We start from the raw sequence: 14491 nt of genomic DNA on the forward strand, positions 1-14491 counted from the left end.
CTCCAATGCGGGTTGGTGGAATACACATGTGGCAGAATTTCGTTGAAATTAGACACATGCAGGTTTCCTCACGATGTTTTCCTTCACCGCCGAACACGAGATGAATTATAAACACAAATTAAGCACATGAAAGTTCAGTGGTGCCTGCCTGGGTTTGAACCCGAAATCATCGGTTAAGATGCACGCGTTCTAACCACTGGGCCATCTCGGCTCATAAAAAATTAAATATTTAATTTTAAAAAAACATTCATCCGTACTACCCACCGCTATAACAGGAATTTATATCGTAATATACAGTAACGTGTTGTTTTTGAAATACCTAAGTATATAAAACATACCGACGCATACATAAAACGCCGCGCATTTCGGAGGTTTGGCGATACATATAAATCATATTATACGAGAAGTCCTGTATCGAAGTTCCACCTGCTTTAAATTTGTACGGACGGAATATTTATTTTTTTGTTTTTTTGATTTTCATCTCTACATAGTATAAATTGAAGTCGTTTCCTGCCGTCTGTATGTTTAGACCTTTAAATAACGCAACGGTTTTTGATGCGGTTTTCAACAATAAACAGAGTGATTCAAGGCGTATATTATAGTCGCGAAAAGCTGAGAAGTTAAGGCAGAAGAATCAAGGATTTTTCTTTTTATGTTTGATCTTCAATTTAAAAGGTATATGTAGACCCTCATTGTACCTGTGTGAAGTCGGGACGACTAGTATTCTATCTATTAAGATAGATAAAGTTTGGTTAAATTATGTTTACGTAAAAATTATAGTATCTATCTAAGCATTTTACTGGCCAGTTAACAATGACTGAGTCGCACGCGAAAATTCTCGTTTATTCAACAGATTTTTACCAATTTCGAAACTTGTTGACGAGTTTTTTTTTTTAATTTAATTCATTGTATACGGATGATGTATGTTCGCACGGTTTACATTTGTTTTTTTTTTATACAGTCATTGCGTCGCTCTCTACGTGGCCAGTAACTTTATTCCGCTCTCTAAAATTAATTATTTGTTAAATCGTAACAATTTAGTAAATTGCAATCAAGAATTCTCTTTATTTCTACACATCTACGGCTGGAGCTCTTCAAAATGAGATCATTTTGGGACAAAAATCGGCTCACGCTATTAATATATGTTTATGATTATCTCAATGGCGTCAAATTCAATATTAAATTACGATTGAACAGTTGATTTCTAATTGATAAAATAAGATGTTAAACAGCGTTAGGTGTTAAAGATCTGAATTCTCAAGTGATAAAATAAAGGGTCTCTGTAAGGATTGTTATCTTTAATAGTATTAAATTGAAATTCGCATAATAATCCATCACTGTGCTACACTTCAAGGTCCAAGGTTGACGAAGTAATTATTCCTGTAGCTAATATTTACTTTGAGGTTTTTTAAAATATTTTTAGGATTCCGTACCTCGAAAGGAAAAAGCAACTCTTTTAAGGTCACTTTTTTTGTTTGTCTTTTTGTCTGTCTGTACATCAGGACCCCTTTTCTCAGGGACGCGTAGAGGTGTTTATGGGTATTGAAATTAATACTTAATAATATTTATAGAGGCAAAAGTGTGACAGTTAAGTTGCTCTACCGAGACGAAATCTCCCAGTAGAGTCCGTAGTCATCGTAAAAAAATAAGGCAACACTACCGTACTTCGGATTCACGTACGCACGTAAAGGCCCTGCGTCCGAACACTTTTCGGTCGTGTCGAATTTGCTATCGGATAATAAGAGGGAGGGAATAAAGGGCACTTGTCCACTATACTAAGACTCATACAATTGGCTCAGCTCCCTTGAAAATGGTCACCGCAGCCGAAATATAAAGATCATCATTCATTATCATCATAATTATTTTGCGAAATAGACTCCAAATGGAGCTTGACCTGTATTTACATTAAATATGGGTATTGTATTAGGTATTTAATTAACAGCGTCGAATATTCATTCAATTAATATTACTTTATTTAAAAAAAAAACTACTTGGGGCTTTGTGTATGCCTGTTGAGGAAGTTGCCACGTCTGATATTTTACCGCCAAACAGCAATGCTCAGTATTATTGTGTTTAGTAACATAACATCTTAGTTACCAAGCTTGGTGGCGTATTGGGGTTGAAAGAAATGGCAAATATTCCTTACGGCGCCAATGTATATGGATGACGTAACCCATCAGGTGGCCCATTTGCCAGGCGTCCTACCAATTTTATAAAAGAACAAAATTTCAAACAGAACACGAAATAAGTAAATCGGTCTAAGCTTGAATAGTTTATAAATGAATATTTATGGCAATTTGACATAACTGAAAAAAAAATCTGCAACATTTAGCTACATACGCAGTTTACTCTTATCGCGATGGAATCCACTAAAACTATATTTACGACTCGTTGAAGTGAATTTATTGAAAACCAAATACCCATCTTGAATACTCAATTTGATTAACATATCATATGAGTGCTTTAAATTAGAAGTTAGTGTAATTTAATAAATATGTAAATATTTTTCTATTATAGCTGTGGAAAGTAATAAATTTTACACTAATTAGTGTTGTTATGTACCGGTTTGAAGTGTCGGTGAGCAAGTGCATCTATAGATTTTTAGGCACAATTCCTGGTTGGTTGGTTCGATGGTTTCCTCACGATGTTATCCTTCGCCACCAAGCAAGAGATGAATTATAAACACAAATTAAATACATTAAAATTGTTGGAACTAAGTTCATTTACTCGGCTTTTACTTTTTTTTTTTACTTTACTTTACCTTTGCTTTACCTTTATACCCCCCCCAGACGTCCTTTCCCTCTCTCTCTATATCTGTCTCTTTCTATCACATATGGCGTAACATAACATTATTTAAAATTATTTTTTGTTATTGTTTTAATTCATACGGGCTATAATACAATTTAATTACTTAAGATTTAATTACTCTCAATCGTTGTTAATAAATACAATTGCCTCTGTTACATCAATTTTTTTTTAAAGAATACTAACAATGCCCCAAATTAGTTGAGGAATTACTAATATTCCTATTTACCTCTCCTTTTGAGCTTATCACTTGTGTTAGGGGACGACGACAGCCCAAGGGGCAGTAAACCATTGCTCTATTGACGCTTGAATGTTAGATATATAATATAATATATATGTATATATACACTATACATATACACAATATATTACGAAAGGGACCGCTCCAAGCGAGGGTTTCATAACAAATCTTTTTAAAACTATTCATTATGTATATTTTTTCTCTATATTAAAAGTAGACATTTCCTTCCAGGATTTCCATCAGAGATGGTGTATTATGGTTCAGCAATGTGGGAGACTTTGTACGGCATGATGCTGGCCTTCCCCTTGGTCTGCTGGATTTTTATACCGGTATATTACCGGCTCAGCACAAACTCCGTGTATGAGTATCTTCAGGTAAGTTTCAATTTTAAATCAAATTCTTTTCGTCGTTTGATAACGATATTAATGAGATTTGAGGTTCAATTATGAAAGCCAACCCAATATTTTTTTCACACTATTTTTTTGTGTGAGCCCGTCTCGGTAGATACGTTTACACTCTTCATGCATCCACTTGGTGGTAGGGCTTTGTGGTAGCCTGCCCGGGTAGGTCCCCATCCATTCATCAGATATTCTACCGACAAACAACAATACTCAGGATTGTTGTATTCCGGTTTGAAGGGCGAGTGAGCCAGTGTAACTACAGGCACAGTGGCTCATTCTTTAATGGTTAAAATTTCATACCATCAGGTGACTCAATTGTCCGTCTACCTATTAGATAAATATTGAAAATATTTTAATTCAAAAACTAAAAATAATAACAATCTTTTATTAAAAAGAGGAAAGATGCTCTCCAAGAAAACTACCGAAACTAATGAAACGATTTTAATAATTCGTTCACCATTACGAAGTGATATAGGATTTATTTTATTTAAAACTAAGTTACATTTAAGCTGGATGTAATGGTATTATTCCAAGCGAGCGATAAGTGAGTGCGTAATGATTATAATGCAATGTCGAGTGTTGATCAATTCAATCACGAAGACGCTCCCCACGTTAAATTTTTACCGGCGAGCATTAGTGTGAGTGCTTACAAGATACCTTAGTGTGCGTAAGAATAAGAGAAATGACAGCAAAAAATATACTACTAATAATAATTAGATGAATTTATTACGTTCATTAAGAGCCGAGTGGTCCAGTGGTTAGAACACGTACATCATAACCGATGATTGCGGGTTCAAACAGGCAAGCATCACTGAATTTTCATGTGCTTAATTTTGTGTGTGAAAACATCGTGAGGAAACTGTGCCACATAGAATCCACCAACTCACATTGGAGCAGCGTGGTGTAATATGCTCCTAACTTTCTCCTCAAATGGAGAGGAGGCCTCCTCAAATGGAGAGGGAAATTTACAGGCTGTACATGTTACGTTGATTTAATTTAACAAAAAATATTAATTTAATCCTTGGAGAGAATAGTTCCATATCTTATTATGGTGATTGGTTATCCGTTCGTCTGCCAATCAAGCATGTCGACTGAGTAAGTGTGTTGGAATTCGTTTGATACAAGTAAACAATACGGTCCACACGAATGAAAACGTGTCAACATAATGTCTATAGACTAGCGACTCAACCCGGCTTCGCACGGGTGCATTAATAAACACATAATATATACTAATATTATAAAAAACTAATCTAACTCAATATGTCTTTTTGAATTTAATGTTACTTAGTATGGAGCAATCTTGAACTCCAAGGGAGGTCATAGGCTGCTTTTAATACCTGCCATCTGATGCCAACCTTTAAAACGCGAAAGAAATCGCATATGGCAACTAGTATGATATAAATTTAATGTATACACTATATCTCTCATGAGTAACGCAGCTTTCTACCAATGAAAACATTTAAGAATTGGATCATAAGTACCGGAGATTATTCCCTACACACAAACAAATAAAAATCTATATAATATTAGTATAGAAGTCGAACAAGAAATTGAAATTACGAATGTGTAATTAAAAATTGCGGCAATCGTTAATTTCAGAATCGAAGTAATCACTTCACAGCGATAAGGTGATATCAAACATTTGCCTTTTATTTAAACTGTGGTATTATTCTGTAAGAACTCACTTGTTATATCGTTTGTGTAGTTTCGAAAAGGGCGTTCTTTTTTCGAATGATTGCATCGTTGGTCTATTGGTTAGATATAAGGCTTCAGATCCCGATTCTGGATTGAATTTGTATCTAAAAAGTTATTGAGTTTTTATGTCGAAAAATTCCCAGTATCAACTCTCAGTGGAAGTTAGAGGTGTGCACTTCTGTGCAGAAAAATTCGGAAATCTTTCCGGTTGTGTCGGATTTTCCTTACATTACATTAACAGCCTGTATATTTCCCAATGCTGTCCCTTTGAGAAGAAGGATTGGAGCATATTCCTCCACGCTACTCCAATGCAGGTTGGTAGATATGGCAGAATTTCGTTGAAATTAGATACAGCAGGTTTCCTCACGATGTTTTCCTTCACCGCCGAGCATGAGATGGATTAAAACACAAATTAAGCATATGAAAATTTAGTGGTGCTCACGTGGGTTTGAACCCGCAATCATCGGTTAGAAGCACGTGTTCTAGCCATCTCGGTCTTGCCATCGGATTATGAAAGTGTACTTGTATTGATACTATAATAAATAATTAGTCCTGCGTAGTTGATTAGCCTTCTTTGATATTGTCCGCCGTGACTGAAATCGATCAGGTCGATATCATCAGAGTTTAAATTCCTTTTAATATGTGTATCATCACCCCCATTTTTCAAACAGACTTTATCGTTTTCAAAACGTATTTCAATCGAAAATCCGGTATACTGTGAAAATATTCTTAGATTGTTTAAGAGCAATTTCACTGAATACTCGTTTAAGATTTCCGGATAATATTACACAAAAAGTAAACTTTGTATAAATCTCTTGATTAAATTGCGAAAATAAATCATCTCAAGATACCTTTGAAAAAACTCTAATAAAATATATATTTCTTATTATAATATTTGAATACATTGTTATTTATAAACGAATAAGGCACAATATAATTCGGTCAAGTGATACTGTAGATTAAAATCATCTACCACCTAGTATTTACAATTATAAATTGTCAAGTGCGTTCTTTAGAAAATCAGCTAAACATGGAGGATCATTAATATACACAATGCAATGAAGAATATACAAAAGTATTCCATAAAAGCTGATATACATACTATTAATACAAGAAATAAGAATAAACTAGTAATCCCTACTTTCCGTTTGCATACGGTACAGAGAACGTTTTTGGGCAATGGTATACGCATCTATAATAAGATACCGGGAAATGTAACCAATTTACCATTTACGAAATTTAAAAAGTTTATTAAGGCTAAATTAATAAATAAGTCTTATTATTCATTAAAAGAGTACTTTTAGAAAAAAACGCCTGGATTTAGGCTCGGGTTCCATCACAGGATACTAATTATTGTAAAAAAACAGCATTGTAAATCTGTTTATTTGAAAAGAGCAACTATGCGAGTTTCTTGCCCTTTCTTCTCGCTGGAAGCTGCTTTCCGAAACGGTGGTAGTATTTTAATATTGACGATTCAAAAACGCTTCGTTGTGAAGTTTACTTGAATAAAATTGATTTGATTTAATTAAAATCATGTTATTCAAATTACCAGACTATAAGTAAATCAATATGGCGTTGAACTTAATACTAAAAAAATATACTTTTAAAAGTCATGCAATCTTACTTGAGACAAGTCTAACCAAAACCAAAACTGGTTACTGTGAAGTGCTAGGGAAGTTCAATATATCCCTCACAAGCATGGAGATAATTTCAGACCGCGCCCTTCACCATAATAGACGCTGACCGCCGAACGTGCAATCCTAATGTGTACTATTTGCTTCTGTTATAAATGTGCTTCGACTCTATCAATCAAAATACGATCTTTTAAACTATTTTTTTTTACTCTTAATAGACTAGCGTTTGACCGTTGCCTGATGGCAAGCATTGACACGGTACCGTGTCAATCGGGAAATACAGACTCAAACAAAGTGTTCCACAGCTTAGCAGTGCGAATGATAAAGGTGAATTCGAAGCAGTTCGTACATAGGTAGGGAATTTCTACTGTGTACCCATGGCGCTTTGATCGCGTTTTCTTGGCCGTTTGAAAGTAAAGGGGGAATAAAAAAAATATATTCATTGGAGTATCGTAATCATGCGTATCATTTTTCTAGATGAGATTCGGTTCGATTTGGGTGCGACGGTTGGCGGCGGCTACGTTCCTCCTCCGCCAGACCCTGAACCTTGCAGTGACGGTGTATACTCCCACTGTGGCTCTACATGCTGTACTTGCGCTGCCACATTGGGCATCAGCCGCAGCGCTAACAGTTGTAGCCATCGTTTTTAATCTACTGGGCGGTCTCGCAGCTGCAATCAGGTGAGTCCGACAAAGAATTAAGGTTTTTAAAGTTAATTCCGTTACATGAGACAGAAGATAGATATGGGAATGAAAGAAAGAGAAAGGAATATTTTAAAAGGTTCTCTTCTATCACGTGTACAGTGGATGCGCGTTTTTTTTATTTTGTATCTTTGTCTTTTTTGGTGAGGCTGAAACATTGAACCAATGATAAGACTTTGTGCCTGCACAAAAGCACTTGTACTACCGAAATGTTATTAATTTGCAATGTTTTGTTCAGCTTAATGAGAAATTACAAGGTCAAGGTATATAACATATTAAATCCCATATGTAGCTGCGTATTGACAGTGTAAAGAATATATTTATATGTGTGTGTATTAAAGTACTAATGATCTTTGACAAAGAATACCGCACACAATTAGTTAACAGAGTGGTTCCTTAAATGAAAAAGGTCATAAGTAAATTGAAAATCAAATTCATACACATCACAGAAGACGTTCTTCGATTAACTTTTGGGATGATAGTTATGGCTCTCTGGCCAAAGTTATAGATTTTAAATCTATATTAGTATTATAAACTGTCTGTCTGTCTGTTGCTCTTTCACGGCCAAGCCGCTGATTCGAATTTGATAAAATTTGGTATGATGCAAGTTAGCTCCCAAAGGAAGAATTAGTTCTTTATGCTTAACGTCTAACAACCAACCTTTACACAAGTGAAGCCACTCTCGACAACTAGTATATATAAGATCTGAAATTGTACGCTTGTTGTTTTATTTAACATTTTTAATAATATAGTTAATATTATAAAAACTTACTTTACTTTCAGAGCCGACGTGATCCAAACCCTTGCAATGGTGATGGTGAGCGCTGCGTTCATAATCCAGGCAACGGTGACAGCTGGTGGACCACAGCAGGTCTTCAGCGATAACGTCGAGGGAAACAGATTCAAGTTCTTTAAGTAAGTACTTAAAAAAAAAAATTGTAACATTTGTTTTCTGTATTAAAGAATTCATACACAATAAAATAATTTAACAACAACGTAATTAATAATTAAATGAAAACGAATAAAATTATCATTAAACATCCCACGGGAATTAAAACAATAACAAAAAATAAGTTAAAATATTTTGTTATAAAACCGTATTAAATATATGTTATACTAAACTATATAAAATAGAAAGAGACAGAATGAAAGGGAAAGAGAGGGGAAGGTCGCCTGAAGGGCTAAGGCATAACGTTTTTTCTATACGTGACGATATCTGCCAGTTCACTCTACTGGAAGCCGCGTAAAAGAACTTCGTTTCAAAAAGGAATGCGAATATAATATCTCTAAAGCCTTATAACGATTTTCCGTTAAACAAACAGGTTTTCATTCAAAGCATTGATATTTTTGTCGTTGTTCTATATGAGTAGACTGTAGGAAAACACTGTAATTGTTTAGGAGATATATTCATGAATGTATGTACATTACAATATAAATACATTTACAATTGAAACAATTTTATAATGAGTGTCTTCACTTATATATTATAATTACTTGCTATAATATTTATAAATCGTTGAGAATAATGTATTTATTTACAAGAGTAAACGAAGCTGGTGTTGTTAAGCATAATATTAAGTAATATCCCACTGCTGGGCAGTCTCCTCTTGAAAATAATATTGATCATACAGTAACACGACGTAATTGTTCCAATATTTTGTTACTATTGATATGTTGATTGGTCGTCTTACATTTAAACTAATTTTCTAATTTGATACGCAATAAATATCTGTAAGACTAAAATAAGGTATGTTGTTACTTGATTTGACTCATGGTGAATCTGTTATTTGCTAAGGTCTCAACTTCGAGAGAAGAGCGTTTGAAGCTTAGTTCGTTACGTACTGATATTGTGATATACGTGTGACAGACTTTCGTGCAGGTTACCTCACGAGAATAAAATCGTGACCGAATCAGTGCGTCCACGTACCCATCTGCTAAGAAATTTCAGAATAATTACGAAGCCGACTATTAATAATTCCAGAAGTCTAATATTGTACTCTCTGAATATGTTTGTAAAAAAGAAATTATCTTTCCAGCTTCACATGGGACCCGACAGTTAGAGTGGATACGATGTCAGCTTTAGTTGGCCAGCTGTTCATGTCAGTTTCAATTTACGGCTGCCAGCAGACTTTCGTCCAGCGCTACTGTTCCATGTCCAGCGAAACCAGGGTCAAGAGGACCTTGTTGGCGAACGTCCCAGCCGTTTTTGTCTTATTCAGCTTATCCTGGGTCGTTGGTATGGCTCTTTATGCTGTATACAGATATTGTGATCCTTTGATGTCTGGAAGGATCGTTGCTCCTGATGAGGTGTTACCGTTTTACGTTCAAGATCAGTTCTCGTTTCTGCCTGGAATGCTTGGATTGTTTTTGGGCAGTCTATTTAATGGAGCTTTGAGGTGAGTTGGTGATTATCTATCCTCGTATTATAAAAGAAAATGTAATTCTGTCTCTCTGTCTGTTTGTTGCTCTTTCATTGCCAAACGACTGAACCTAATTTTTTGAAGTTTGGTATGGAGAAATCTTGAAATCTAAGTAAGGATATAGGCTATTTTTTATGTATAGCACCTGACGAACCCCACCTATATCACCTAACGCCTAAGCACCAAAAATTCAAGCGAAGCCGCGGCTAACACCTAGTACTATATATATATAATAATAATAATAAATATTGGACAACATCACATACATTACTCTGATCCCAATGTAAGTAGCTAAAGCACTTGTGTTATGGAAAATCAGAAGTAACGACGGTACCACAAACACCCAGACCCAAGACAACATAGAAAACTAATGAACTTTTTCTACATCGACTCGGCCGGGAATCGAACCCGGGACCTCGGAGCGGCGTACCCATGAAAACCGGTGTACACACTTCTCGACCACGGAGGTCGTCTATATATGAATAAATATTAGTGACTAGTGATCAAAAATTGGCTAATTATCTAATTAAGTATTTTTATTTTATGACATCTCCTATAGCGTTAATGAAAGTACGCCTATTACATAAGATGCATGTATACTTTAAACGTTAAGATTATTGTCGTGTGTAGTTAAAGTCGTGTCGTGTGTAGTTAAAGTCGTGTCGTGTGTAGTTAAACTTCAACTTTCACGTTACACAGTATTACACTTTAACGTTTTGCGTCTGTTATTACAGAATAGATTTATTGCTATAAAAATATCTTTAGATCAACCAGCTAGACTATAATTATGAGGAATGTGTCTGTCATGTAAATTTAATTAAATGAAATCTAGATAACATCAAGTAATCATATTTTATTTTTTCATTAAAAAATCCTCTTTTTTCAGTTTTCTGGTGTCAAATGTGAATTCTATATCTACCGTCACATGGGAAGACTTCGTGTCACAGGCGCCGGCGTTTAAAGGAATCAACGACAAGCAACAGTTAACCGTCATTAAAATTATAGGAATTGTTTATTGTGAGTCTTTTTTTTTTAAATAAAAACTCACTAGAAAGTAGAAAAGTTTATACAGCGGCTATTTTTAAAATCCTTGATGTAGCAAGGATGTCGTAAATGTCTGATTTATTCGTTACTTGTTACCAATACGTAATTTCAATAAAACACGACATTTCAAAAGTGCCAACAATATATTTTCAGAGTCCCCTATATACACATCTGGGTGAACCAAACGTTAGCGTGATTCAGAAAACTCTTTCATTCTGACTGTTCTTATATTTTGTTACTGATGCCGATTCGTTTATATTTTACAGCGATAGCAATAATGTGCCTCTCCCTCTGCGTGGGGATGGTGGGGGGAGTAATAGAAGGTTCTCTGCTAGTGACTTCCGCGACTTCCGGCGCTTTGCTCGGCGTGTTCCTGCTGGCCGCCATATTCCCGATGGCCAACGGCAAGGGCGCGCTGTGCGGGATGCTGTCGTCACACTTCATCACGGCTTGGATGGCGACGGGCAGACTGCTGTATGTTAACGACAGTGTGGCTATGTTGCCTTTATCTGTTGAGGTGAGCTTTTATGATCTTAATCAATAATTTATTTCTGTATAATGAGGATTTAATATTTTGTCCTTTTTATTAAACGTATTTATTAGCAATTACAAAGATCAAAAAGTAAATAATGTCATTTGTTTATAGTGATGGTAAGTGGTTATTACCGCCCTTAGCTATTGGCACTGTGAGGAATATTAACCATTCCTTATACGCCACCAACCTTGGTGGCTAAAATGAACACAAGAATACTAAGTATTGCACCTTGGTGGTATCCACCCAGATGAAACCCTACCACCAAGAAAAGTTAGCTATATTGATGTATAAAATTATGTTTCACAGAATTGTCCTAATGCAACGCTTAGCGTCTTAAGTCCGAAGGCTCTACCGGTAGTTGTGAACCAAACATTAGCTCAGCTCGCCCCAGTGCTACAAGTTTTAGACAGCACTCACGTACCTTACAAACCAAAGGAATCAATTGTGTAAGTAATTTCAAATAATACGGTCACACATCACACATGTATGAAATGAATACGCTCACGCAAACGCGTCAACACCCAACATACAATATCATAATTTTCACATTAACAGCCTGTAAATTTCCCACTGCTGGGCTAAGGCCTCCTCTCCCTTTGAGGAGAAGGTTTGGAGCATATTCCACCACGCTGCTCCAATGCGGTTTGGTGGAATACACATGTGGCAGAATTTCAACGAAATTAGACACATGCAGGTTTCCTCACGATGTTTTCCTTCACCGCCGAGCACGAGATATTATAAACACAAATTAAGCACATGAAAATTCAGTGGTGCCTGCCTGGGCTTGAACCCGAAATCATCGGTTAAGATGCACGCGTTCTAACCACTGGGCCATCTCGGCTCTACAATATAATAATACACTTACTTAATCAACGTTTGAACATGTATAATTGAATTTCACCTACAAAAGTTTAAAGAACATGGGACTACTGACCGCAAAACATGATCATTGTAATAATCACGTCATGCCTTGCCTTAAATTACCTATTACTTTTTATTGGCCTGTAGCATTTTCCGAGAGAATTTTTGGTAAAGCCATTGTATTGTATATACAATAATATATATACAATTCGTGTTTTAAACTCTAGCGGCTCTCTTGTTATAAGGGTTTAGATATCGATGTTTTTGTTTTAATTGCCAGTCATTTAAGGTTTTAAATCCTTGGCTTTTTTATAAATTCTTAATAGCAGATCACAGTTATGAAATGGCCCTGTATCCATAGAAGCTTCACAATCCAATGTTTCTGTGGATTACCGGCTTATCTGATAACGAAAGCCAAGGAAAAGAGAGTGTTCCTATGTCTTTAGACAAAGTTATTATTTATATCAAATGATTTTTTGTCTTGAACGGGTATTAAAATATATAATTAGACAAAAATATAACAGCCTGTTAATGTCCCACTGATGGGAAAACCCTCCTTCTTTGAGGAGAAGTTTTGAGCTTGCTGCACTTGATACACGTGGCGTTTCCACAAGATATTTTACTTCACCGCCGAGCATGAATTGAATTATAATGACAAATTAAGCACGTTAATTCAGTGGTGCTCGCCCCGGAACCTTGAACTCAGAATCATCGGCTAAAGTTCACGTCTTGCAGCCACTTATTATGTCCGATTACGGCAACTTAGACGAAAAATATGAAATTTTACGACATCATGAAAATATTTCTTATGCTTACAGATTCACAGCGTTAATGAAGATGTATTCAGTGTCGTACATGTGGTACGCAGTGATCGGTACGGCAACATGTGTCACCGTTGGAGTAATCATCGGCCTCATAACTGCTACAGAAAAAGACGCATTTGACGAGCTACTTTTACATCCATTAGTGGCGAAAATCGGTCGGAAGATGCCTGGTCGAAAGCGAATATTTAAAACGCAGGTAGAAGAAAAAGTTTCAGAGGAAAAGGAACAGTCTGACAAAACTGACGAAACGGTGGTCGAAGATAAACAGCCGACCGTATTTTTAACCAATGGGAGTAGATTGTTTGAAACGTATGAGAGAAAAACTTCCCCTGTCAGGACGAGACTTTGATTGCATTTGATTGTATTAAATATCAGCAAGAGTATAATATCAATATTGAAGATTTCTCTGACTTTATGAAAAAAAAAATCTTAGGAACTTTGTGAGTATCGCAAATGCTTTAGAGAGATTCGTATCGTCGTAAAAGTAGTTTTTAGTAAATTGAAATAAACTAGGGGCTATGAAACTTAAAGGAAAAATAATTAAACTTATATCATAGTCGAATATAGAAATTAATATTTAGTTTTGTAATTAAAAATGTGCCTTGTAGGTTTTTTAGCGAATTGTTACGTCGGTGAAAACGTCTCGTGTTCAAAACACGATGTATTTATTTAGACATACTCGTATAAGTAGGCAAAAATTTATAAAAGGCCCAGCCTTCTAATAGCCTAAATCAGGGGCTTATTGTTAGAGTAGTTAAACCACCTTATGCCCCTGATTTGTTATTGTTGTGATAATAGAATAGATTGTTATAAGTGTAATATATATGTAGATTAACGTAACCCGAATTTAAGTGCCTCGAACTATGTGTTATTTAAATGTGAACGGGAGGAATATGCCTTTTAATTATTATTATTAATAACTAATTATTTTATCTTAATATTAATTATACTAAGTTTTATATTAAGAAAATATTATGATTCATATATATTAAGTTATTGATAAAAATATATGCTTTAGATATTATATAAAACTTGCAAAAACCGTCAGGCTACGTACTGGGGGTCAATACTACTAACTTATAAATGTTTTTATACGTTACCGTTCCAACTTCGACAATACGAATATAAAATAATCGTAACTGAAGGTCAATTCTATTTATTTATATATGTTTTGATACGATCATTATTTTTCGATCCAACTTGAACTGAACTGAACTGCAACTGGATCGTTGAGTTAGTTGAATAGGACAATGGCTGAAAAATTAAACAAATATATGAAAATTCATTTCTGGATACAAAAAAGCTATGTCAATCAAATACAATTAATATT

General features: G+C 35.2%; 1 protein-coding gene across 1 annotated transcript in view; it reads left to right on the plus strand.

The window, feature by feature from the left end:
• Positions 1-14202, plus strand: part of LOC113394154 (sodium-coupled monocarboxylate transporter 2) — a 39899-nt gene extending 25697 nt beyond the window's left edge. Inside the window, exons 3-10 of the mRNA XM_026631365.2 lie at positions 3278-3420; positions 7254-7456; positions 8261-8392; positions 9514-9873; positions 10784-10914; positions 11208-11458; positions 11783-11922; positions 13156-14202. Coding sequence (XP_026487150.1) covers positions 3278-3420; positions 7254-7456; positions 8261-8392; positions 9514-9873; positions 10784-10914; positions 11208-11458; positions 11783-11922; positions 13156-13510 — 1715 coding nt within the window. The 3' untranslated portion in view covers positions 13511-14202. The remainder of the gene's footprint in view (positions 1-3277; positions 3421-7253; positions 7457-8260; positions 8393-9513; positions 9874-10783; positions 10915-11207; positions 11459-11782; positions 11923-13155) is intronic.
• Positions 14203-14491: the final 289 nt, after the last annotated feature.

The sequence above is a fragment of the Vanessa tameamea genome, chromosome 24 (genome assembly GCF_037043105.1).
Source record: "Vanessa tameamea isolate UH-Manoa-2023 chromosome 24, ilVanTame1 primary haplotype, whole genome shotgun sequence".
NCBI classification, from domain to species: domain Eukaryota; kingdom Metazoa; phylum Arthropoda; class Insecta; order Lepidoptera; family Nymphalidae; genus Vanessa; species Vanessa tameamea.